We start from the raw sequence: 26,339 nt of genomic DNA, 5'->3' as shown, positions 1-26,339 counted from the left end.
GCTGCAGGACATCTTCTGGGGGAGGGTGATCAGCCAGAGGTTGTAGTCCATGTTGGTACCGATGATTTGGGTAGGAAGGGCGATGAGGTCCTGAAAGCAGATTTCAGGGAGCTAGGCAGGAGATTGAAAAGCAGGACCTCTAAATCAGTAATCTCAGAATTACTCCCAGTCCCACGTGCAAGTGAATATAGAAATAGGAGAGAGGGCATCCAATTTGAGGCATTGGGACCGGTTCTGGGGAAGGTGGGACCTGCACAAGCTGATTGTCTACACCTGAACTGGACTGGGACAAACATCCTTGCAGGGAGGTTTGCTAGTGCTGTTAGGGGGGGCGTTTAAACTAGATTGACAGGGCGCTAAGAACCTGAGTGCAAATTCAGAGCGGGGAATGGGAGGCGGAGAATTAGTGAGTGACTGAAAGATGGAAGAAGCACAGGTTAAAAAGTGTACAGCACACAGTTAAAAGATGTATACGTAAATGCAAAGAGTAAAGCAAATAAAGCTGAGGGCACAACTGAGCTGAGGGCACAGATACATGACAGCATGATATCATCACTATAATGGAAACTTGGCTTAAGGAGGGGTAAAATGGCAGCTCAACATCCCTGGATATAGAGTTTTCAGGCAGGATAGGGAGAGGGATAAAGGTGGGGGTGTAGCATTATTGCTTAAAGGAACAATTACAGCTGTGAGAAGGGATCATGTACTAAATGAAGCACCAAATGAGGCCATATGGGCTGAGCACAGAAATAAGAGGGGCAGCCACATTGCTAGGAATGTACTATAGACCCCCAAATAGTGGAAAGGAGCAAAGAGCAAATATGTGGGCAAATTTGAGTACAAAAACAGGGTAGTAAGATCAACAGGGATATGAACAGTGTGAAGGGCAAAGAGGGCACAAAATTCTTGAAATGCATTCAAGAGAACCTTTTCAGCCAGCATGTAACAAGCCCAATGAGAGGGGGCACAATTCTAGATTTAGCCTTAGAAACTGAAGCTGGGTAAGTGGATGAAGTAGCAGTGGAGGACCATTTTGGAGATAGTGACCATAATATAGTTAAGATTTAGCATCATTATTGAAAAGGACAAAGATAGAACAGGAGATAAAGCTCTAAATTGGGAAGACAAAATTTACAAAGCTGAGGTAAACCGGTGAAAGTGGACTAGATACAGCTACTAGAAGGGAAAATAGTGTCAAATCAGTGGGAGTTATTCAAAAGCGAGATTCTATGGGCACAGTGTAAATATGTCCCCACAAAGAAAAAGGATGGTACTGCCAAATCAAGAACCGCCTGGTTACCCAGAATAATACAGGCTAAGATAAAGCAGAAAAAGAAAGCTGTGACAGTCACAAAAGATTTAATACTGTCGAGGAGTATACAAAGTACAGGGATGAAGTAAAAAAGGAAATTAGGAAAACAAAGGGAGGATATGAAAAGATATTGGCAGGTAAAATCAAAGAAAACCCAAAGATGTTTTGCTAGTACATTAAGGGCAAGAGGATAACTAAGGAAAGGGTAGGGCCGATCAGATGTACATGGTAACTTGTGCATTGATGCTGAAGATGTGGGAAGAGTTCTCAATGAATACTTTGTCTCCCTCTTCATTAAGGAGAGGGATGATGCAGACATTCTAGTTCGAGGAAGAGTGCAAAATATTAGATACAGTAAGCATAATGAGAGAATTACTGGCGGGACTGGCATTCTTGAAGGTGGATAAATCACCACGGCAGGATGGATTGTATCCCAAGTTGTTACAGGAAGCCTGGGAGGAAATAGCAGATGCTCTGAGGATCATTTTGCAATCCTCACTAGATATAGGCAAGGCACTGATTGAAGGCCTGCAAATGTTGTACCAATATTTAAAGAGGGTGAAAGGGATGGACCAGAAAATTAGTGGCCAGTCAGTCTGACTTTGGTGGGCAACTTATTGGAATCCATTCTGAGACAGGGTAAACTGTCACTTAGAATGGCATGGATTGATCAGGGATAGCATGGTTTTGTTTGGGGAAGATCGTGTCTTACTAAATAGAATTTTTTTGAGGAAGTGACAAGGAGGATTGATGAGCATGGTGCAGTGGATGTTGTTAAATGCCTTATTAATATCCATGTACTAATATCCACATAGACAAGGTCCCACATTGCAGACTGGTCAGGAAAGTGAGGTCCCATAGGATACAGAGGAAGGTGGTGAGTTGGATCCAAAATTGGCTTAATGACAGGAAACAAAGGGTAATGGTTGATGGATGTTTTTGTGGGTGGAAAGCAGTTTCCAGTGGTGTTCCACAGTGTTCAGTGGGGCCCTTGCTGTTTGTTGTACATGTTAAAGAATTGGCCTTAAATGTGGGAGGCATGATTGGGAAATTTGCAGATGACGCAAATATTGGCCGCATGGTTGACAGTGAAGAGGATAGTTGTTGTCTCCAGAATGATATCAATGATTTGGTTGAGTGGGTAGAAAAGTGGCAAATTAAATTCAGTCCAGAGAAGTAAGGTCATGCATTGGAGAGGAAAAACAAAGCTAGGGATTATTCAATAAATGGGAGTCCATGTCTACAGGTCCCTGAAAGTAGCAGGATTGGTGGATAAGGTGGTAAAGAAAGCATAAGGCCTGAATTTTTCAGTTGGTGGGCAGTCTTGGTGGGAGTGGGTGGGGGCAGTCGCGGAGCCGATTGCCACCCGAGATCGGCTCCGCGCCGTCATTTTACACGGGCGGGCCAATTAAGTTTAAGATATGAGCTGCACCAGTGCTACCTGTGTGGGCAGGGGGAGGAGAGAGAGTGGGGGGGCCAGCGCTCTTTCATGAAAGAGCGCTTCAATCTCCCTGAGGTAGCTCTGTGCCTTGGAGATTGAAGCGCTTTTCAAATAAATAAGTAGATCAGAAATTTATTTAGACACGTCCCCTCATGCGACTGTGTCACATGAGATGGGACATATTTTTATATTTCATGAAATGTTTTAATTTAATTAATGAAAGCTTTAGGAAACCTCATCCTGCTCATGGATGAGGTTTCCTAAAAAAAAGTGAAGGCCGATTGGCCTTTTCGCCTGCCCGCCAACCTTAAGGTTGGATGGGCAGCATCAACCTTAATTACTTCCTTAATGGTTTTAATAGGCCGTTTTGATATCGGCGGGCACGCAGCTGACTCTGGCACACACCCGCCGAACAAAACATCGCGAGACAGCATGATGACCTCGGGGCGCACGCCCAATGTCATTGCGCATCATTTTACCGCCAGCATGTCATGCCCCTCCCCCACCCCCTACACGCCAACTGAAAAATCCTGCCCAATGGAATGCTTTCCTTTATTGGATGAGGCATTGAATACAAAAGCAGGGATGTAATGCTGGAACTGTATAAAATGCTGGTTAGGCCACAGCTGGAATTTTGTGTACTGTTCTTGTTACCACATTACAGAGATCACATAATTGGTCTGGAGAGAATACAGAGGAGATTTACAAGGATGTTGCTAGAGCTTGAAAATTGCAGCTATGAAGAAACTTTGGACAGGCTAGGACTATTTTGCATAGAATAGAGGAGGCTGAGGGGTGACCTAATTGAGGCGTAAAAAATTAAAGGGTCTAGATAGGGTGGACAGGAAAGACCTGTTTCCCCTAGCTGAGGGGTCAATTACTAGGGGCATAGATTTAAGGTGATTGATAGAAGGATTAGAGGGGACATGAGGGAAAACTTTTTCACATAGAGTGAGGTGGGTGCCTGGAATTCACTTGCCAAATTGGTGGTTGAGGCTGAAATACTGAACTCATTTAAAAGGTACTTGGATATGCACCTGAAGTGCTGTAACCTGCAAGGCTATGGACCAGGTGCTGGAAAGTGGGATTACCAATGAGCGGCTAGCTTCTTTTTTCTCTTTTTATGACCGGCGCAGACACGATGGGCTGAATGACCTCTTTCTGTACCGTAACTTTTTTCTATGGTTCATGTGTCTAAATCTGCTGGTGCCTCTAAAGAGAAGATAGTTTTGGATCATGACAGGCAGATTATAAGATCTCATGTCACTCACTCTGAATGTCAAGATATGATGAACTCATAGAGATGTCATCCATACTAGCTTGTTGGGATAAGTCGATCTTGCTTCCCCCAGAGGAGCAATCCCTGTCCTCCTCAGCCAGCTCAGTAGCATCCTCAAATTTGGGGAGAGGTATGATGTTGGCCATCCCTCCTCTAGTCTGTGTTCTTTCACTTCTGTTGTTTTTTCTATTCGTTCATGGGATGTCAGCATCACTGACTAGGCCAGCATGTACTGCCTGTCCCTAATTGCCCTCATTCAGAGGGCATTTAAGAGTCAACCACATTGCTGTGGGCCTGGAGTCACATGTAGGCCAGACCAGATAAGAACAGCAGATTCCTTTTCCTAAGGGACATTAATGAACCAGATGGATTTTTACGACAATCAACAATAGTTTCATCATCATCATCAGACTTTTAATTCCAGATTTTTATTGAATTCTAATTTCACCATCTGCCGTGGTGGGATTTGAACCTGGGTCCCCAGAGCATTACCCTAGGTCTCTGGAATATGGGCCAGCTTGGCCTGGATGAAGACAATAGAAAGAAATGTGATGAGAAGGGATGGAACAGAGATTGGGAAACATGCATGCCCCTGTATATAGTGAGCCCTCCCCAGAAGGGACTGAGGATGGAATGTGAGCAGCATGATAGGTGAGATGGTGGTGATGTGGAAGAGACAATCAATGGTGATATGTGTTCCCCACTAATGGTTGTGTGATCCCTGAAGACAGCAGCCCTTTGAGTACATGGTGCCATGATGAGAGTTTGATATTGGAAGGAGTTGAAGGTTGACTTACCTTGATGGAGCAGATGAGATCATTCATGCATTCATGATCTCTTCCTGCACTGGATCACATTGTAGGTGTGGTGTCTAGCCATGCTGACCTGCTCTACGTCTTTCTAGGTGGAGAGCTGAAGCTAGTGTGCTTCTTGAAGCTCTCCCTGGGATAAAGTACATCCCTATTCCTCTGATCAAGCCCTGCAGGGTGTTGTGGCAGAAGCAGGTGCAACCTCCTTCTAGCTTACAGCCGCCTTCTTCTGCTAGACATTTCTAAAGGTTTCCTGGAGACAGCTGGGCTGGAGAGAGTGAAATCTGTGTGCTCAGGTGGCGTTTAAATATGGTGGCTGGACATTCACCCCGTTAGTTAATGGTGGGTCAGACGAATCAGTTCCCAACTCACCATGTGATTCAGAGATACTTGTCTGCGCATAATTAATGAGCTTCCAAGCGTGAAATCAGGTACGATTTCCCACCACTCTGCCCAGGGTAAATGCACCGTGGAACCTGCTTACCACTGCACTTAGTTTCAAAAATGGAAAACTCTACCCATTGTTATTGGCATTAATTTACATTTTAGGGATTTCTGGTTTTCAGAAAAAATTCTGGATGTTGGCTGCCATTTCTGTCCCCACACATCAAAAATAATTTATTTTAAATATGATTGCTTTTATTTTCTTTGTTTATTTTGAACCAGGCTTGAGGGGGCTGATGATAGCAGTTATGATGGCTGCTCTAATGAGTTCACTTACCTCAATCTTTAACAGCAGCAGCACACTCTTCACCATCGATATCTGGCAGCGAATCCGCAGAAACGCCACTGAACTGGAGCTGATGATTATTGGCAGGTAACTTCGCATTTCAACAAGACTGATAAGAAAAAAAATACAGGGGAATATTAGTAAGAATCACTAACTGGAGATTCATCTGTTATTTGTTTCAGGTGGGCCTTGATTGAGACAGCTATTTAGGCAGCCATGCTTTTGCTAAGACCAAGAGGGAGCTTCATACCATGTTCAAAAGGGCACACCAGGGGTATTCCAGACACTTAAGGATAGATTTTCACCTTCCTACCCAGGAATAAAATTGACATTGTAGATAGGCCACACATTCTTGAAACCATCAGAACTTCATTTCCAGCGGAGGTATGCCAGGTTGCCTTGCTGCAAGAGGGGTGTCATGTTCTCTTCCATCCCCATTTATTCCCAAACATCTGCAGAGAGAAGTTAGCAAACTTCACGGTGGCAAACCTTTATCGGTAAAGGCTCCTCTTTCCACTGACAGTTGTGCCACCACTTGTCTTGGCTGCATCGTAATGAGATCTATATAGCTGTCTAACCTTTGTGCTAGAGGGTCTTTAGAAGCATCCCAATTACAACAAAGCCATGCTCTACATGTTGTTACATGAGAGAGATCATGCCAGAATGATGAGAGCTAACTTTACTCATTTAGGTACTCCTGCCAAGATGTGGGCATGGGATGTATTAACCCACCTTGCTAAGCAGAGGGGAAGATGTTGAGCTCAACAATCTGGTGCAAAGACACAAGTGTGACTATGCAGCATAGAATTTGCATGTGTGCAGGGATAATAATGGACAGCAGTGCCCTGAAACTTGGCTTCAATTTCATGTGGACATGTTGCAGTATTGACCTAAGGGATGTGCTCTCAAGAGACGAAGGTGGAAACCCACCTTACAAGCACTTGATGCAAGAGCCATTAAAGAGCAAGTGAAGTGATGGGCTGCATTGTTATTTTGCCCTTCAAATTTTTGTTCCCTTGTGACAATTCCTTTTAGTTACCCCACTCTTCTTGAAAACTCTGAAATTTTCATGGGTATAATTCCTAGAATTAATTAAGTTTACACTTGGAATTATGGAATCATTCACTGGAACTTTCACCAATGCTGGGGATGTAAAACAGGGGATATTGAATAGCCTACCCATTATAACCACTGCCCAATTTTCTTTATCATGAAAGTCAATGGATATGGCCCACATGACACTCCTGCGGAAGTTGAAAAATTCCAGCCTTTTTTAAAGTAAATTAGACAAAAAAATTCAATGTGATTAGAACTGGAATTCTGGCAGTTATTAATGCTGTGCAACCAGGGATTGGACCTTTAGCTTGGTTGCTACATTGACTGGGTGCCTATGGTGCCCATCCATGCAGCAGGCAGAAGACCCAAAGATCATTCAGGTTCAGCCTTCATTAACAAATGGGCACCTTGCTGTTGCTCACCGATCTGAGGAGGAAAATCTGGCCTGATACTGCATGCTGTTGGCCACAACTTAAGGGATGTTCTGGGGAGTGCTGAGTTGGTTGGGGCGGGGGTGGGGAGTGTGTGGATTGCAGGGTGGGCAGGAGGAGACAGGAACAGGCTCAAGGTGGTCTCGAAAGTGGAAACAGCATGCACTATGTCATTGGGCGGAAACTCAACATTCCATCCCAGTCTGAAACACTTTATGGGCATCCAGTTTAAATCTATTAATGAGGCTCACCTCTTTCATGAAGGAAAGCTGGCCACCCAGTTCAAAACTCCTCCAAAATTGGAGCAGGTGTGGGGGAAAGAAATGGTGTGAAGTACACAGGAAGCTCTGTCTTTTCTGATTTGCATCTCACTGCCGACCTGTTTTTAGTGTGAACAAATCGATAGATGAAAATCAGCCCAATAGTTATATTAGAACTTTCAAACTGAAGTGATTCAATAGCACATTGTAAGCAGAATGCAAACTTCAGCATAACTTGGTTATAAAATGAAATTTTCTGTGCTTGAATCTAGTTATGGGAGTGCCTATGGTAAGGAGAGGGACAGGGAGAAAAGTGAATGCATTTAGGGAGGATCTTCCAGCTAACACACCAAAGAAAAATATATTTCCCATGGTTTACACATGCAGCCTATGATGTTTTCTCTTCTTTTCAAACTTATTTTACACCCATTGACCATTTTCTACATTAAACTATATTTTTAGATTAATGTTCTTTTGGCTTATACACATGCAGTTCACATGAGTAGTTTCTGCTAATGTAGGATACTCAGCACACTCACATCCGAAACATAACTTGTGTTGCTCTAACTTATAGCAGCTAATAGGCATGTGCTTGTACTGTTAACTCAGCCTTTTGCACATTGCTTCTGCAGTTTATGTATGTAGTCCTACTGTAGCTGTATCAGGTTGGCACCACATTTTCAGGTATGCCTGGTGCTACTCCAGAGGCAGGATTTTGCATCCTTGGGTGCATGTCCGACCCAATCGGGTGTAAAACAGTGCATGATGACGTCAGGCGAGTGTCCCGATGTCATTGCATACTCGCGTGATATTTCGGTCGGCAGGCACGCACGAGAGTCAGCAGCGCGCCTGCCGACAAATTAGAGGCCTAATTAAAAGCTATTTTTCACCGCTCGTCCAACCTTACAGTTGGCGGGCAGGCGAATTGGCCAGGTGGCCTTTGGATTTTTTAGGAAACCTCATCCATGGGCGGGATGAGGTTTCCAACATTAATTTTTTTAAAAAGCGTTTTGACAGCATTTTTACTACGTCCTTGTTCACGTGAGTGAGTCCTATGAGGGGACATGTTTTTCACATTCTCAAAATCTTTATTTTTGTTTTTACAATTCTTCAGCTCCCTGAGGCAGCTTCCTGCTTTCAGGGAGCTTTTAGTGTGCGCTCCCCCGTGCATGCGCAGACCTTTGTGCTCGCATTCCTCCCACCCCCACCCCATGCTTCTCAGCGAGCCTTTCACACTGGATGGCCATGAATCCTGCCCCTGATGACAGGATTTGTTCCCCAATTGCATTAGTGACCCTATTGGATTTTTACGACTATCTGGTCACTTCCTGATACCAGCTTTATATTCCAAATTTATTTGTTTTAATTGATTTCAAATTCTCCATATCTCTTCTAACAAACATTTGGTCAGTCCTTTTTATATTTCCTTTATTTCCTTTATTGGCTTGGTATCCATTTTCCATATGTTTATTCTGTGAAGTGCCTTGTAATATTTTTCTTAAACCATATATAAATGAAGGTTGTGAAACATCTTTCACCATCTTAATATATGATTGTTTAGGGATTCATGGAAAATTATTTGTCCAACTGTTATTCAAAAGGAAAGACATGCATCCTTTAGTTTTCAAACTCCATAACTGCAAGCAAGAGCATCAACTGGTTTACTCCACTGTCCTGTTTTCTTGTAGTAATAAAAAGATCTCTTCCGTGTTTTTGACATTATTAGCAGTGTCTATAAATAAAGATAGTTGATGGACAGAAATGAATCAGCACAGAGACCTTGCTGTAGTCATATGGAACCTGTGCAGAAGAAGTTCCTGAATGTTATTCCCTATTATTTATCATGGTTATCCTCTCCAGCAGGGGAAATAAGGCATTTTAATTACTTTTCTTGTGCTTCTGCATTAATTTCTTTCTTTTCGCAGGATCTTTATTATTTTCCTAGTTGCCATCAGTATAGTGTGGATCCCTATTATCCAGACAGCTAACAGTGGCAAGCTCTTTGACTACATTCAGTCTATTACTAGTTACCTAGCACCGCCAATCACCTCACTGTTCATTATGGCAGTATTCTGGAAGAGAGTCAATGAGCAGGTAAGAATTAGCACCACATTTTCAGGTATGCCTGGTGCTACTCCCGATGGCCAGATTTATTCCCCAATCACATTAGCGACCCAATTGGAGTTTTACTGCAATCTGACCAGTTAATAATCACTTACTGATACCAGTTTTATGCTCCAGATTTATTTATTTTAACTGAATTTAAATTCTCAGTCAACCAAACTTTTGGTCGGTCTTCCTAATCTTTCCTTTATTGGCTTGGGATCACCAGATGGGAGATGCTACAGTTACTGATATTTAATACCCCATTTTAATGCTCCATCTGCTGAAGCTAACCATAAATCTTTATGGATGATGTCTTCCAAAATATATAAATGAAAGTTCTTTCACAAATGATGACTCAAAAATAATCCATGCTGCCGAAGGGAACTTTTCTTTCAGTAAAAGAGTACTGTGTTTAGAATGGTTCTAAATCAGCAGTGATCCCACCCAACTGGCTGGGGTATAATCTCATGCGATCAGCCAAGTGGCTATTCTCCAGATACAAGTATAGATATTATTGGAATGACATTTGATGTGTGGTTATTACTGTCAAGCCCCAATTCTGTTTTAATCTAATTCTACCTGTACATATTTTCCAACATTGAAAAGTTGATCATGACCCTTGTTGTGTTTTTGTCCATTCTGGCCTGACCACTGAGCCTTACTGTGGTAGCTCCTCCATCACACCAGTTGAGATCATGGATCCTTCATCTAATTTCTCTTATGTTCGTGCTGGTAGTTTTTGAGTGGGCAGAACAGTATTCAAAAAACATATGGGGCAGAATTTTACAGTCCCCACCAGTGGATTTGCAAGTAGAGAGGGCCTGCAAAATTCCCTAGATGGCCTTCCCCACCACCAGCCTCCCTCAGCCCTGGCCTGTCAGCAATTTTATGGTGGGACAGGCAAGGGCTAGGCCAGCCCACCAACTCTTGCCCCAAGTTAGCCCAATTGAGGCCCTTAACTGAGCAATTAATGACTTTTCAAGGGCAGTTTCCTACCCAGCCTCAATTTTGAGAGGGCTGGAGGAGTTCAGAGGCAAGGGGGAAACTTAGCAAGTCACCTTGCTTGGGCTCCAAATGATGACTCAAAAATAACCCATGCTGCTGAAGGGAACTTTTCTTTTAGTAAAAGAGTATTGTGTTTAGAATGGTTCTAAATCAGCAGTGATCCCACCCAACTGGCTGGGAGAAAACCTCATGCGTTCAGCCAAGTGGCTATTCTAGCCTCCCTCAACAGCCTCCTTTCCACATTGGGCACCCTCCCTCTAGGTACTCCCTTACCTCATGGCCTCATCGTCAAGAATCCCACCCCTCTCTCCCCACCTTCCCAGATCTCCCCTCCCCACCCCGCTGAGTGACCATCTGCACTTTCCTGGTCTGGTACTCCGGGACTTAGAATCCAGGAACTGCTTGTATTAGCATTAGGTTTTCTCCCACAGAATTATGCAAAGGATTCAATATCTGGTATATCATGACATCCACTGTGACACAGTGGATTGACAATTTTAGTGCAAATAGCATCAAAAAGGATAAACATAACTATAACAAAGTTCAGAAACATTGGTTGGGAGGTGATGGAGGTCTACCTTGCTGGCTGGAGAGTTTGAGAGCCTCTCATTGCCTCTTTTAGAGAAGGCCTGCCATATTAAATACCATTCAGGCACTTAACTGGATAGCGGCAGGCCTTTCCCAGGATCAAAGACCCCACGGCTGGAACTCTGGCCAACACTTCTAAGCTCTATGAATGGCAGCCCCACTGGGGAGATGGTAGCTGCTCCCTGTACTACACCCATGCCAAGATATCATTGCTGGATCCCAGGCCACAGGTGAGTGATGATGGGAGGGGGGAGGTTGTGGGGAGGGGATTGCGGGGAGTGGGGTAGGGGATTTCAGAGCCCCGCCCTTCCCGATGCCAGATCCCTCGATCAAGGAACCCCCGCCCCCCTGGGAGCCCTCAAGCAACCCCGCATAGGTTTGCTTCTCATGCTCTCTGAATGATGAGCCCCCCACTCACTGCAGGGTTAATACCAGCAGTGACATGATGGAGCCCTTAAGTGGGCATTTATTGCCCACTTAAGGGCTTCAGATGGTGATGGAGCAAGGTGGCCATCAGCCTTCCTTCCTTAATCAGGTTGGAGATGGGAAGCCAGTCGGGACCCCACCTGCCTTCCTCCCACCTAATTAAATACATCTCTGCCCCCAAACTTACCATGGGTGGGCATTAAATTCTGCTTATTGACTTAATGTCCTTTTCAGGCTTGCAAAACAGGAAAAATTCCATTTGGAACTAAAATAGCAGATGAGTAACACTATGACAAATTGTAAAGAGTCACATTCCTAGCATAAAAGATTATGACATAGTTATCCAATATAAATATGTAAAGAATTTCATTTTTACAATGTAGGTTGTTCAAAGTTACTCCACTGGAGCAACTCTTTATCTGGCAGCTGACAACATAAGAGCTGTAAATGCTATACCTGGATTATGAATTGTCTTTGCTGGAAACTATGTAGTAAAAGCAGTGGAACTTTTTTTTGTCACAGGGTGCTTTCTGGGGCCTTATGGTAGGACTGACTGTGGGCCTTATTCGCATGATCATGGAATTTGTTTATGGAGCGCCATCATGTGGTGAACTGGACAACAGGCCTGGTATCCTCAAGGACGTGCATTACCTTTACTTTGCTATGATACTATCTGGAATAACTGCAATCGTTATCACTATCGTCAGTCTGTTAACTCCAGCAATTAAGGAAGAAAATGTAAGTAAAAGGTATTGAGCATCTAATTGACCCTTTAACAAAACTGCATCTTTTTTGATTTTAGTATTTGTGTATAAAATTGGCTTTTCGATTACTGAAGAGTATTCCAAACTCTTACCTGGGAATCTTTGGTTTTTTGAAAAGGACTCTGAATTTATAATCCATAAAATCTATTTATGTAATATATAAGGTTAATAAAGATTAACCTTATTTCATCTTAAATTGTAGTCTTCCCATCTCCCATTATACTGGTTTTGAAAACCCAACCCAGGCACCAGCTAACCACTTTCTCGATTGGTCTCCTCTACTACAATTTCTAACCTGGGTTTGCATCATTTTGAGCCTTCACTTAGATTTCTGTATTAGAGGAAAACAAATCTGTTCTAAATATGAGAGAACACATTGATCAGGACTACATATGAACCTTTGGAATTCTTTATCCCCAAGGGCTGTGTTTGCTTAGTCATTGAATATATTCAAGACTGATAGATTTTCCAGCACTAGGTGAATGAAAGGATATGGGGATAGGGTGAGAAGGCGGAGATGAAGTAGAGGATCAGATGTAATCTTACTGAATAATGAAGCGGGCTCATGAGGGCCAATATGGCTCTACTCCAGCTCCCATTTCTTATGTTCTCAAAAGTGCTAGCACTGATATATTGCATAATTACCTCAGCAGCCATGAAGAAAGGATTCATGGAGCCAGCTTGAATCAATCTATTCCATTGTGAAATGGAGCTAGGATTTGATTTGATATCTAGACCAAAAAGATATGATGTTTTATAATCAAACTTCAGCTGCTATTCAGCACTGAAGCAGTATTGAATCGTTTGTCTCCTACCCATGAAACTAATATGGTGCATTAACTCCAAGACCTTAGTGCTTCACTTTTCTTTGTGCCTTATGTGGAGAACTTTCTGTATTCCACAGCATTCTTGTGTGCAGTGCTAATGCCACAGATCTGGTAGAGGCCCAGGCTAACACACTGGGGACATAGGTTCAAATCCCACCAGGGCAGCTGGTGGAATTTAAATTCAATTAATACAAACTGGAATTGAAAACTAATTCAGGAATGGGGACCATAAAACTATTATCAATAGTTGTAAAAACCCATCTGGTTCACCTAATGTCCTTTAAGGAAGCAAATCTGCCATCCTTACCTGCTCTGGCCTACATGTGAATCCAGATCCACAACAATGTGGTTGACTCTAAATTGCTCTCTGAAATGGCCTAGCAGACCACTCAGTTCAAGGGCAATTAGGGATGGGCAACAAATCCTGACTTTGCCAGCGATGCCCACATCCCATGAAAGAATAAATTTAAAAAATATAAAACTAAACAACCAATCCAGAGGACTACAGACTAGTCAGCATAAGGTAAGTGGAAGGATGAATACTAGGTTCTTTGCTAAAAGATGAGATAATAAAACATTTCAAGTAAGAAAATATAATTAAGAACTAATCAACATTGTGTAAAATGACCATTCTTTTAGAAATCCATCTTAGTGATTTTTTTAAAACAACAGGAAGGGCAGATAAGGGCAATGGAGTGGGTCTAATATACATGGACTTTTAGAAGGCCTTCAGTAAGGTGCCATGACAAAAATCAGAGCACATGGAGTAAGGGGACAGATAGCAGAATTGATTGAATTATGCTTACAAATTAGCAAACAGGGTAACAGGTTAAGGGGAGTTTCTTGAAGTGACAAAGTGGAAAATAGTGTCCCTCAAGGATCTGTGCTGGAACTACTTTTGTTCAACTGTATATATAAATGATTTGGACTCAGGTTTTGGAGATATGGGGGAAAGTGCAAGGGGAGGATGTTTTGGGTGCATGCGTGGTTAAATCCTATAAAAGTCTTTGGGTTTGGAACCAACATCACCCTGTCCACAAATTTTGAAATTATAGTTGTGATTCTCAAGTCCATGGAAATAGTCAGTAACAATGGCTCCAGCACCAATACCTGTGAAACACCACTTTGCAACTTTTACCAGTCTGAGTAACAACCTTTAACCCCCTACTCTGTTTCCTGTTTTATAGTTGGCTGTTATCCTTTCTACTACTTGTTCCCTGACTTCCACGGCTAAGGTCAGATCATGTGCTCTCCTATGTGGCACTTTGTCCAAGGCTTTTTGCAGATCCAATGGATTATGTCTACTGCATTGCCCTTATCTACTCTTTCTGTTGGTTTTTCAAAGAATTCAATAAGGTTGGTCAAGTATGACCTACCTTTTTGAAATCCATGTAACTATTCTAAATTTCTAGGTATTTTTTCTATTGTAACTTTGAGTAACCGTCTATTATTTTTCATATAATCTTTTTAATAAATATGCATTAAACATCATTACATGTCAGCAGACTGTGTTGAATTTAATTGTTTTGCTGCAAGAGCTCTCTTTTATTACACATTTGCAGGATACACATGTTCTAGCTCCAGCCAGTAGGCAATTTGAATGGAACTGTCATACATCCAGTCACAATTCCATCTCTAACATGTAGAGGGGCAGAGCAGCAAAGTATTTACATTTTTAAGACCTTTTAAGACTCTGCTGCAGCAAACAGTAGTCCCCTGTTATTTTTTTCTATATATCTAACTCGAGGACAAAGCAGAGTGTGGTCAGCATTTTGCCAAGTGAATTAGTTTTTTTTACTATTATACAATAGTGACACAAAAAAAACTGCATGTATAGTTTACTGAAGTCTGTCATTCACAGAGTAAAATATTGCATTTTTTTTATATTTCCAAAGCTGGTCCGATTAACATGGTGGACTAGACACAACCAAACATCTGAGAATGACATGGATGATTCCTGGAGCCGCCCAAAGACAGTTGCTGAATCCGTTGAGAGCAATGAAGTGCAATTTATTACAGAGAATGAAGGACTACATGAAACAGGTAGATGAGGGATGAGTTTCTGAAAAGGGCCAATATTGATGGTATTGTCACATGCTACACATTAGCTATGGTATTCGTGGTTCATCCAGTGATTCCAGTCCAGAGAAGGCATGCATTCTATGCTGAATGATCTACAAATGTCAGTGACCTTTGGTTAAAATCACCTGCTTTCCAGACAGGAAATTCACTATAGCCAAAGGAAGACACAGAAGGGGGAAGGAGGCCTGAATCAAAACATAAAGGTAGAAAAAAGGAAAACAGTAAGAAATATTGTTGATTTTTACAGAAAGCACGGAATAAAAGACTGTGCTGTAAAATATTGCAGCATAACTTGCAGGAAGTATAAGCTACAATGGCATGATCAGGCTAATGGAGCATCTGGGATCTTGGTGAACAGCAGGACCTTAAGTGTTGCTCCTTAGCCATTGAGATTTAAGGAGTGAGAAAGAATCAGAGCAATGACAGAAAAGCAGGATGAAGCCATATCAAATCATTCACAATGAAAAATATAGGGGTAGATGGGGTTAAGAGAGAGAAATAAGGCAGAAAGGAAAAGTAGGAAAAGAACTAAAATTTAAAATCTGAGACCTCTTAAGATCTCAAACAAACAGTTATGCACAGAAATGAGATTGAACAGTTTGAATTGGTCCCATTCTGGGCCAGAGATTGACCGGCATTGCAATTACAATTATCACATCGTTAAACTCCAGCCCTAACTTTCTGTGACAAGATTAGTGTGCAACCCAAGCAAGTTCTTTAAAAATAATGGAGATTATATGGGCATGATGTTGTTTGTGCAAAGCAAACTGAGTGGTGTTAATCAGCAATTCTGGAGATTTGCAAGTTGCATTGTAGCTCCTTAATCCCTTGAATTTGCTGGCAATTAGTGCATTAATAATGTACATCATTAAAACACTGTTACATTTCCAGCAAGGTTATTGTTGTCCCCCAAAATTTGGTCATTCTTCAATGCAGTTTTTTGAGAAACATAATTTCAGCACTGCTTGTTTATTACAGCTGTTTATTTAATTTAACTTTGCTGTTTACTTTGTTGAAACAGTGGAAGTTTCCTGGTGGAAGAAAATATTTTTTTGTTTATGTAGCCTACAGCAGAAACCTGAACTCTCAAAAGAAGAAAATGATGCCATTCAGAAAAGGTTAACCAGCATTGAAGAGGAACCTTTTTGGCGAAAAGTGTGTGACATAAATGTTATTATCTTGTTGGCAATTAATGTCTTCTTCTGGGGATACTTTGGATAAGAGGAGTTTTTGGGACTTATTTAGTGCAGGATCTGTTTTGTAGCTCACTGGTGAAATCATTCTTTCTAACAATACGTTTATGGCATCTGTTCTATAAGTATTCATTTTTGTATTACTGATTGATGCATCTAATAATTGTTTCCACTGTGCCAGTAGTTTTGCAAAGTTTAAAGGGACATTTTGTTGAAATAAACACTAACATTGCAATAATAAAGCTACAAGGAGGAGCTCACTTAAAGTAATGCATTTTTCTGGAGATGAATTTTTTTAAAGAAATCAGAATTTTATATAAAAATGGAAAAGAAACACTAATTTTGCTCAATTTTCTCTTTCACATTCCTTCATTTTGATGTTTTAAATTTTAATTTCACCCTTTGTCTTTTTTAATCTAAACTATTATTTTGTCACCGCTCACTTCTTCCTCATAAAATATTTTGCATATTTCCCAGTAAATCAATAAAAGACCATTGCTTTGCTTTTGTAAAAATTAATCTCATTTAAAATTCTATCTCAGCGAAACATGATTCTAAAGTGGGTGTAGGAATGGAGAGATCTAGGGGAATATGTGTTCAAAACATCAAAGATGGCAAGATAGATTGAGAAAGTGTTTTTTAACAAAAAACATACAGGATACTGGTCTATATAAATAGAGGCATAGGGTACAATCCTCAACAGGAGTATTTTATCCAATGCTGGGTGCTGCACTTTGGGAAAGATGTGGAATCATTGGAGAGGGTGCAGAAAAGATTTACAAGAATGGTTCCTAGGATGAGAAACTTCAGTTACATGGATGGATTGGAGAAGGTGGGACTAGTCTCCTTAAAGAAGAGAAGGTTGAGATTAGATTTTATACAAGTGTTCAAATTCATGAGGGCTCTAGACAAACTAGATAGAGAGAAACAGTCCCCATTGGTGGAAGGTTGAGAACCAGAGGATATCAAATAAGGTGATAAGGAACTAGGCAGGGATTTTAGCAACACGTTGTGGGTCCTAACATTGTGGCCCACGCTGGTGGATGACAGGGCTGTGGCAGCAATTTTACCCGCAGTGACAATTAAGGGCAGGATTTTTACCTCGTCGGGTGGGCAGGCCCAAGGGCGATTGCCAAACCGACTGCTGCCCGTAATCAGGCCCTGACTGCGATTTCACACTGGCTGTCCAATTAACAGCCAGCCAGCAAGAATCACGCGCTGGGTGTCTCAGTGCTGCCTGGGTTTGGATGGGGGGGTATGTGGTGGAGGACACTGAAAGCTCCCTCAAGGCACAGAGCTGCCTCAGGGAGCTGAAGATTTTTAAAAACATAAATAAAGACTTTAAAAATGTTAAAAACATGTCCCTGCAAGTGACTCTGTCACATGAGCAGAGTCACATGATCAAGGACATGTTATAAATGAGATTTCAACATTTTTATTTTATTTTTAACTCCCGTTGGAAACCTCAACCCACCCGTGGCTGAGGCTTCATAAAAAATCGAAAGGCCACTTGGCCTTCTCGCATGCCGCCAACTGAACAGTTGGACGGGCAGCGAAAAATCAGACTTCATTAATTGATTAAAGGCCTTAATAGGCCTCTTACTTGTCAGTGGGCACGCTGCCATTGCGCACGCTCACTGAGCGAAATATTGCAAGAATGTGCGATGACATCAGGACACTCACCCAATGTCATTGTGTACTATTTTTCTCTCGTTCAGGTCGGGCGCATGCCAGCCCGATGAGCAGAAAATTCTGCCCTAAGAAGCCGCCGCCGGGACTGTCATCCAATTATAGATGACAGTCTGGCTTTCTGAACTGCTGTCCCAATCAGAGACTCTGCAGCCTCAGCAGCACCACAGATAGAGGTAGCTCTTGAGGTGCCCTCGAAGGAATGGTAGGAAATATTTTGATGTCCCAGAGCCAGGCAGGCAGGTCCTGATAATCATGGGGAGTGGTGAACCCTCCAGCAGCAGCTTTAGAGCTATGGGGGCAGACAATGCCACCAGGGGACCCCCCCCATGGACCAGGAAGCCTTAGGAAAGGAAGCACCCCACCCCCACTCCCAAGAAGCTGCTTTAATGTATCTGGTAAACTCCCTGCACGGCAGGGTCCATTCTTGCACCAATAAAATGCTGGGAGAGTCATAAAATGGCCATTGATAAACCAATTAATTACCTTAATTGTTCGCCCACCTCTGGTTGGAAACACCACATGGCAGCAGGTGGATGTCAGGTATCCCTCCCATTGCCTGCCACTGCCATTTTACCATCCCTTCCACCTTCCAGCCTGCCTTCAATAGGCTGGTAAAATCCCGGCTGCATTTTTAAGCAGCAAGTGGGTAGGATCTGGAATACACAGCCTGAGAGCATGGTGGGAGCAGATACAATTGGGACTTTCAAAAAAATTGAATGAGCCCCTAAAGCGGAAAAAAATGCAGGGCCACTGGGAAAGGGCAGGGGTGGGAGAGTGGGAATAACCGAATTGCCCTTACAGAGAATCACCATGGATGTGACAAGTTGAATGGTCTCTGAAAATGTTTTTTTAAATAGATAAAGTTTTCCTATTTACATGTGTATACATGCATACATGTTTATACATACATATACACTGCATAAAGTATCCAAAGTTCAGATTTAACAAAGCGAGCCAGATCGTCAGTTTTTATTTTTCATCACCTTGAACTCTGTTAATTAGCACTTCATAGCTAACTAGTCAAGGATGGGTCCTTTGATCAACTGGCACTGCCACTGCAGATTCTATTACATTAACATTAAATTGCAGTTGACAAGATTCTCATTTTGCTAAATTGGCAATATAGACTAATTCATTTCATTCACAAAAATGTTTGAGTTGTGAAATGGGATTTAATAGAGAAGGAAAACACAAGAACCAACAGAATATATGTTCTTGCACGTGGAAGAGATGTCAAATAACTCCAGGAGTCCCTGATTTTGCAAGATGTTCTTCAAGTGTTACAGAACACCTTGGAGAGTGTGGCAGTCCATGCCATACCTGCAGCAGTAAGACATCAAAGGGTTCTGAGGGTTAACATGATCCCCAGATTGGCAAATACAACTGTTTTGATAGGTTCCTCACAAGAGATGCTTAACAGTTTAGAGATTTCAGGAGTTAATTGGGCCTTTTTAGTTTGTTCTCTTGCCAACTGTCCTTCATCGACAAAGCACAAGTCAGGAATACGATGGAATACTCTCCAATTGCCTGGGTGAATGCAGCTTCAACAACACTCAGGAAGCTCAACACCATTCAAGACAAAGCTTGAAGCACAACTCATCCACCATCTTAACCAATCACTCTCTCCATTGCTCATACTAACTGCAGTGGGCTCTGCACCATTTACAAGATGCATTGCATTAACTTGCCAAGATTTCTTTGACAGCATCTTCCAATGACTCTCCTACCTAGCAGAACAAGGGCAGCATATGGGAACACCACCACCTTTATGTGCTCCTCCGAGGCACACACCATTCTGATTTGGAAACACATTGCTGTTCCTTCACTGTAGCTGGGTCAAAATATTGGCACTCTCTCCATAACAGTACTGTGGATATGTCCACACCACAAGGAATGCAAAGGTTCAAGAAGGGGGTTCATCATCACCTTCTCAAAGGCAATTAACGATGGTCAATAAATGCTGGTCTTGCCAGCGATGCCTGCATCCTGTGAATGAATAATAAAAAGTAGGTGATTTTAACTATCTTAATTATAGGATGCTTACAATGAGTAAAATAATATTTGTTAGCAGTGTGTTCAGAACTGTTCTCTTAACATGGAAGAATGGAATCATTGGTTTTTCATAATTAGTGAAGGATGCAGCAGAAAGATAGGGTAATATTTAAAAAAATAATGGAAACAATATAATTTCTCAAATGTTAAAGGAATGAAAATACAAGGTTAACAGTATTTGACTGAAAAAATAGTATTTTCAGAGACTAAATAAAAGGAAACATTGGCGAAAAGAACAATAGATCAGCAATGAGAGTTACGTAAGCTGTAGTTCAAGAGGGTATAAATCCATTATATTCCAATGTGAGATTTTGAAATTTTCGCATTTGTAGCCTGGAAGGGATTTTGTTCTAATTCATGAGTCTCATGGGTTAAATAGTATGGACAGCTGCAGTGAGGGAAATATTGAGAAAGCAGACAAATAGATTGAAGCCGACCTTCAGGCCTCAGACTTCTCTGTGTGAAACAGACAGCTTGAGGAAGATAAAGTGTAATAGCAGAATCAAATGCAGCTGGGGTAGATGTATTCCTGTAGATCTGAATTTACGCAATAGACTATTGATGCGGAATTTCACAGCGAGCTTCAGGACCTCAGAATCGGGACCAATTGGGGGTCCTCAGTCCATCCTATTAAGGATTGTGGGGCTCTTGATGTGCAGGCCCAATCAGAAGGACAGCAGTCCTGAAGCCTTGACAATCCCCACCAGGACAGGTGGCGCTGCTGAAGTAGGTCAGAGATCAAGAGGGGGCCTCAACATGGAGGCACCCTTGCTGGGCTGCACAGCAGTGCAGAAACAAAAAAAAGCCTAGGATGGCAGGTTCATAGGGATGGAGGGGAAACTCCTCCTCTGGATTGGGTGCAGCTGTGATTGCCGCCTTAAACACTTGAAACCTCATCAATGAGGCAATGAGTCTCCAGTTCCGGTAAAATTCTCCCCTCAAGACTGCCGCAGGGAGGTCCCCTGCATTGAGCTGGCAGTCTCTGCATGCAGCGGCTGGCTGCTCCGCTAGCAGCAAAATGCCAGTGAGGCCACAAAATTAACCTTAATTGGGCCTTAACAAACGTATGGGCAGCCCATCTGGTCCCCAGCCTGCCCCTGAGAAAGTGCACCGGTGGTGGCAATATGTCAAGGATGTGTCCCAACGTGGATTCCCCCTAATTTCCAGCTCCCCCGCTTCAAACTTCATCACAGGGCTGGGAAAATTCAACCTTATATTTTGGGAAAAGCAAGGGTAGGATATAATGGTGCAGTACGAGAACCCTCATCCTTGACCAGAAATCTTTTTAAACATCTAAGGGTCATAAAACATGAATTAATATTAAATCCAGCAGATTTATATAATAAAAGAAAATGGTATAAAAAATGATATAACCTTCACTCATTAGGAAGTTGACTACTTTCAAGAAGGTAGCACAAATAGTCTTGGATTAACTATTCTCACAATTTCCAGCCAAAGGTCCTTCACACAAATTTTAAATGTAGGGCTGATCTGTACTGCTCTGTGTGAGATTTTAAGATGAATGTTTTGAAACAATAATAAATGAAGTATATACCAGACAATTTTCTGTCTTTAGCTTTTTAAATCCATTAAGAGAATAAGGAAGGAATTATCCAACAGTTCAAATCTGATTTGAGTTAGCTTTTAGACAATGGGATAACACATCGGTTACAAGATATCGTTTTATCAAAGACAGGTAGGTATATGGTAAAAACATAAATATAAAATGCAGTGTGTTTTCTGGGAGTACTTCTGATCAGGAACTGGCCTGCATAATGCTTGTTCCTGACAGGTGTTCCACATGAAAGTAGAATGGATGTATTTGTTTGCTTGAAATCAATGTACATGTTCAATAATTCTTGAACACTAACTTATCTCTTGAATTCAAAGTTTTCCTAGGACTCTGCTTAACAAAAATGACCACTAACACCAAACACAAAGAAAGCAAATGTAGCCAAAGTAATTTGTACCATCCGACAAAAGCTTATATTTACATAACGCCTTTCACAATCTCAAAATGTTCTACAGCTAATAAATTGCTTTTGAAGTCACTGTTGTAATGTAGGGAAACCTCACAAGTAAACTGTGTTAGTGGTGTTATTTGAGGAACACCGTTGCTATTCTTTAAAGAGTGCTGTGAATCTTTAACATCCAACTAAAAGGACAGGCAGAACCTTACTTTAATGCCTCATCCAAAAGTTGGAAACTCCAACAATGTTATTCTTTAGCTAAGTGTGAAGTCCTGGAGTAAGTCTTGAGATGAAAGTTCTATTACTAAGTCAAGGCAGACACCTAATAGCTGAAATAGTTTTCAGCTTTCAGAAAAAATGTTTAATTAATAATTTAGATGCAACAAATATAATTAAGCATGAATTACATTTTAAAGATATTTTATTTTTAAAGTTAATTTAGTGTCATATCTAAACCTTAGTTACCTGTTATGATTACAAATTACAAAACTGCAATTTTTCCATCCATTGTTTTATCTCTACCTTTTAACCTATTTCGATTCCTTCACCCCACCCCCACTAGGGCTATCTGTACCTTGCTTGTCCTGCTTTCTACACTTAATTAGCACATTCCTTAGATAATATCACCACCTTCAACACCTCTTTGGCCTTTCGTCTATGACATCTTTTGGTTATCTCCACTCTATCCAGCTCTACCTGTCCCACTCCACCTTAAACCAGCTTATATTTCACCTCTCTTCTGTTTTTACTTACTTCTGTTGAAGAATCATGCGGACTCGAAACGTTAACTGTGTTCCTCTCCGCAGATGCTGCCAGACCTGCTGAGTTTTTCCAGGTATTTTTGTTTTTGTTTTGGATTTCCAGCATCCGCAGTTTTTTGCTTTTACAAGACTGCAGAATGGTTGTGGGAATATAGTACAACTTTCAAATCCAGAACAGTTTAATGCAATTACTTGGCAAACATCAGCCCACAGGCTGACATATGGATATTTTATATCCATAGCCTCTTATTGTATTGGGTTCAGCACTTTTCTAACATTGCTGCAGCCTTGGGGTTTACAAGACCAATAGTTGAATGTTGACAGCTGTTTCAAAAACTTAAGGGAAAACTGACATAGCCTACCTTCCTTAATATAGAATGGTCTTCCAGATAGTGTAAGCAGAAGTCTGGAATAATTTAAGAATCAATGAGAAAAGAGAAAAAGAAAGACTTGCATTTATGTAGCACTTTTGCCTTACAGCCAATTAAGTACCTTTTGAAGTGTAGGCACTGTTGTAATATAGGAATAAAAAAATGGGAGAGATGGTGGCATAGTGGAAATATCACTGGATTAGCCCTCCTGAGACCCCGTGGAATGTACTGGGGACATGGGTTCATATCTCACTGTGGCAACTGGAGGAATTTAAACCCAATTAATAAATTTAGAATATAATGCTGACCATAACAACTATTGTAATTTGTTGTCTAACAAATTTGATGGAATTTTTCAAGGAGGTGGCTAGTTGTGTAGATGAGGGTAGTGCAGTTGATGTAGTCTACATGGACCTCAGTAAGGCTTTTGACAAGGCCCCACATGGGAGAATGGTCAAGAAGGTAAGAGCTCATGGGATCCAAGGCAATTTGGCAAATCGACTCCAAAATTGACTTAGTGGCAGGAGGCAGAGGGTGATGGTAGAAGATTGTTTTTGCGATTGGAAGCCTGTGACGAGTGGTGTACCACAGCGATCGGTGCTGGGACCCTTGCTGTTTGTAGTGTACATTAATGATTTAGACGTGAATATAGGAGGTATAATCAGTAAGTTCGCAGATGACACAAAAATTGGTGGTGTTGTAAATAGTGAAGAGGAAAGTCTTAGATTACAGGACAATATAGATGGACTGGTAAGATGGACAGAGCAGTGGCAAATGGAATTTAATCCTGAAAAGTGTGAGGTGATGCATTTTTGGAGGACTAACACAGCAAGGGAATACACAATGAATGGTAGGACCCTAGGAAGTACAGAGGATCAGGGGGACCTTGATCTACATGTCCACAGATCCCTGAAGACAGCAGGACAGGTAGATAAGGTGGTTGAGAAGGCATATGGGATACTTGCCTTTATTCGCCAAGGCACAGAATATAAGAGCAGGAAGGTTATATTGGAGCTGTATAAAACGCTAGTTAGGCCACATCTAGAGTACTGTGTGCAGTTCTGGTCGCCACACTATAGGGAGGATGTGATTGCACTGGAGAGGGTGCAGAGGAGATTCATAAGGATGTTGCCTGGGCTGGAGAGTTCCAGCTATGAAGATTGGCTAGGGTTGTTTTCCTTAGAGCAGAGAAGGATCAGGGGGACCTGATAGAGGTATACAAAATTATGAGGGGCATAGATAGGGTAGATAGGAAGAAATTTTTCTCCTTGGCGGAGGTGTCAATAACCAGGAGGCATAGATTTAAGGTAAGGGGCAGCAGGTTTAGAAGGGATTTGAGGAAAACGTTTTTCACCCAGAGGGTGGTTGGAATCTGGAACACACTGCCTGAGGGGGTGGTAGAGGCAGGAACCCACACAACATTTAAAAAGTATTTAGATGAGCACTTGAAATGCCATAGCATACAGGGCTACGAACCAGGTGCTGGAAAATGGGATTAAAATAGATAGGTGCTTGATGGCCAGCACAGAAACGATGAGCCGAAAAGTCTGTTTCTGTGCTGTATAATTCTGACTATGACTGAAACATGGCAGCCAATTTGCACACAGCAAGCTCCCACAAACAACAATGTGACAATGACTAGCTATCATTTTATAATGTTGATTGATGGTTAAATAATGTCTGCAGGACACCAGGGATAACACCCCTGCTCTTATTCAAAATAGAGTCATGGAGGTCTACAGCACAGAAAAAGGCCCTTCGGCCCATCGAGTCTGCGCCAGTCAAACAAGTACCTAACTATTCTAATCCCATTTTCCAGCACTAGGCCCATAGCCTTGTAAGCCATGGCATTGCAAGTGCACATCCAAATACTTCTTAAATGTTACCACCCTTTCAGGCACTGAGTTCAAGATTCCCACCACCCTCTGGGTGAAAAAATTCTTCCTCACATCCCCTCTAAACCTCCTGCCCTTTACCTAAAATCTATGCACCCTGGTTATTGACCCCTCCACCAAGGGGAAAAGTTCCTCCCTGTCTACCCTATCGATGCCCCTCATAATTTTATACACCTCAATCATGTCCCCCTCAATCTCCTCTGCTCTGGGGAAAATAAACCCATAGTACCATGGGATCTTTGAAATGCATCTGAGAAGGCAGACTGGGTCTTAGTTTAACATCTACCCAAACGACACCACCTCTGAAACTGTAGCACTCCCTCAGTACTGCACTGAATTATCAGCCTAGATTTTAATGCTCAATTCTCTTAAATTAGACTTAAGCCAACAACCTTATAATTCAGAAGTGAGAGTACTACCAACTAAGTCACAATTATGTTGTGGGGTGCTACAGACTTTAAGGTCATTCTAGATGGATGGATAAATGAACAGAGACAAATGGGGGAGATGATTGCATAGTGGTAATATCACTGGATTAGCCCTCCTGAGACCCAGAGGAATGTACTGGGGACATGGGTTCATGTCTCACTGTGGCAGTTGGTGGAATTTAAATCCAATTAATAAATTTGGAATGTAATGCTGACCATGACAACAATCGCCATTTGTTGTAAAAAAAACACAGTTGGTTCATTAATATTCTTTAGGGAACAAATCTGTCATCTTTACCCATTCTGGCCTACATGTGACTTCAGACCCACAGTGATGTCATTGACTCTTAACTGACTTTTAAAATGGTTTAGCAAGCCACTTAGTTGAAGGGCAACACACCGATATCCCATGAAGGAACAAAAAGACCAAATGGCCTTTGAAGGAAATTACATGGTTTTGACTAATGAAACTAATTGACTAACGAAGACAGTCAAATGCCTTTTGATAAATTATAAAGTATAAATCAAGCATGTATTTTTGTTTGCATTTAATGCTTTAAACTATTATCATTATTGCAGATCAAAGACAAACTGAACAAAATAGTACACAAAGTTATTTGATGCCTTCTTAAAGTTTGTTTATGTGCAGAACAAAAAGAAAGCCCTAAAGGTGTAAATTGAGCTTTCAGGCTGCACCACAAAGCTAATTGGAAACAGTTTTGTCAGCACACAAACATCTGCTGTGTAGTTATCTAGAGCTTTCCATTTTCCATTCCCTGGGCTCTGGCAAGCATCATTCTTAATTGTTTTTTAAGCAATTTATAGAAGGCGATACCCTTCATCGCCCAAAACATGCTGCAC

The 26,339-nt window shown here is 41.7% G+C and overlaps 1 protein-coding gene across 3 annotated transcripts in view; it reads left to right on the top strand.

Moving 5' to 3' along the window:
* Positions 1 to 16,819, top strand: part of slc5a9 (solute carrier family 5 member 9) — a 57,845-nt gene extending 41,026 nt beyond the window's left edge. For 2 of the 3 annotated variants that reach the window (XM_078561160.1, XM_078561162.1), the window contains 5 exons: positions 5,508 to 5,658; positions 9,244 to 9,412; positions 11,966 to 12,181; positions 14,930 to 15,077; positions 16,138 to 16,819. In XM_078561160.1, coding sequence (XP_078417286.1) covers positions 5,508 to 5,658; positions 9,244 to 9,412; positions 11,966 to 12,181; positions 14,930 to 15,077; positions 16,138 to 16,337 — 884 coding nt within the window. In that variant the 3' untranslated portion in view covers positions 16,338 to 16,819. The remainder of the gene's footprint in view (positions 1 to 5,507; positions 5,659 to 9,243; positions 9,413 to 11,965; positions 12,182 to 14,929; positions 15,078 to 16,137) is intronic. The other variant, XM_078561161.1, reaches the window with a different exon arrangement.
* Positions 16,820 to 26,339: the final 9,520 nt, after the last annotated feature.

This window comes from Cetorhinus maximus, chromosome 17 (assembly GCF_964194155.1).
Source record: "Cetorhinus maximus chromosome 17, sCetMax3.hap1.1, whole genome shotgun sequence".
In the NCBI taxonomy this organism is placed as follows: Eukaryota; Metazoa; Chordata; class Chondrichthyes; order Lamniformes; family Cetorhinidae; genus Cetorhinus; species Cetorhinus maximus.
Note: the sequence above shows the minus strand (reverse complement) of the source record. Positions and strands in the feature narration are given on the sequence as shown.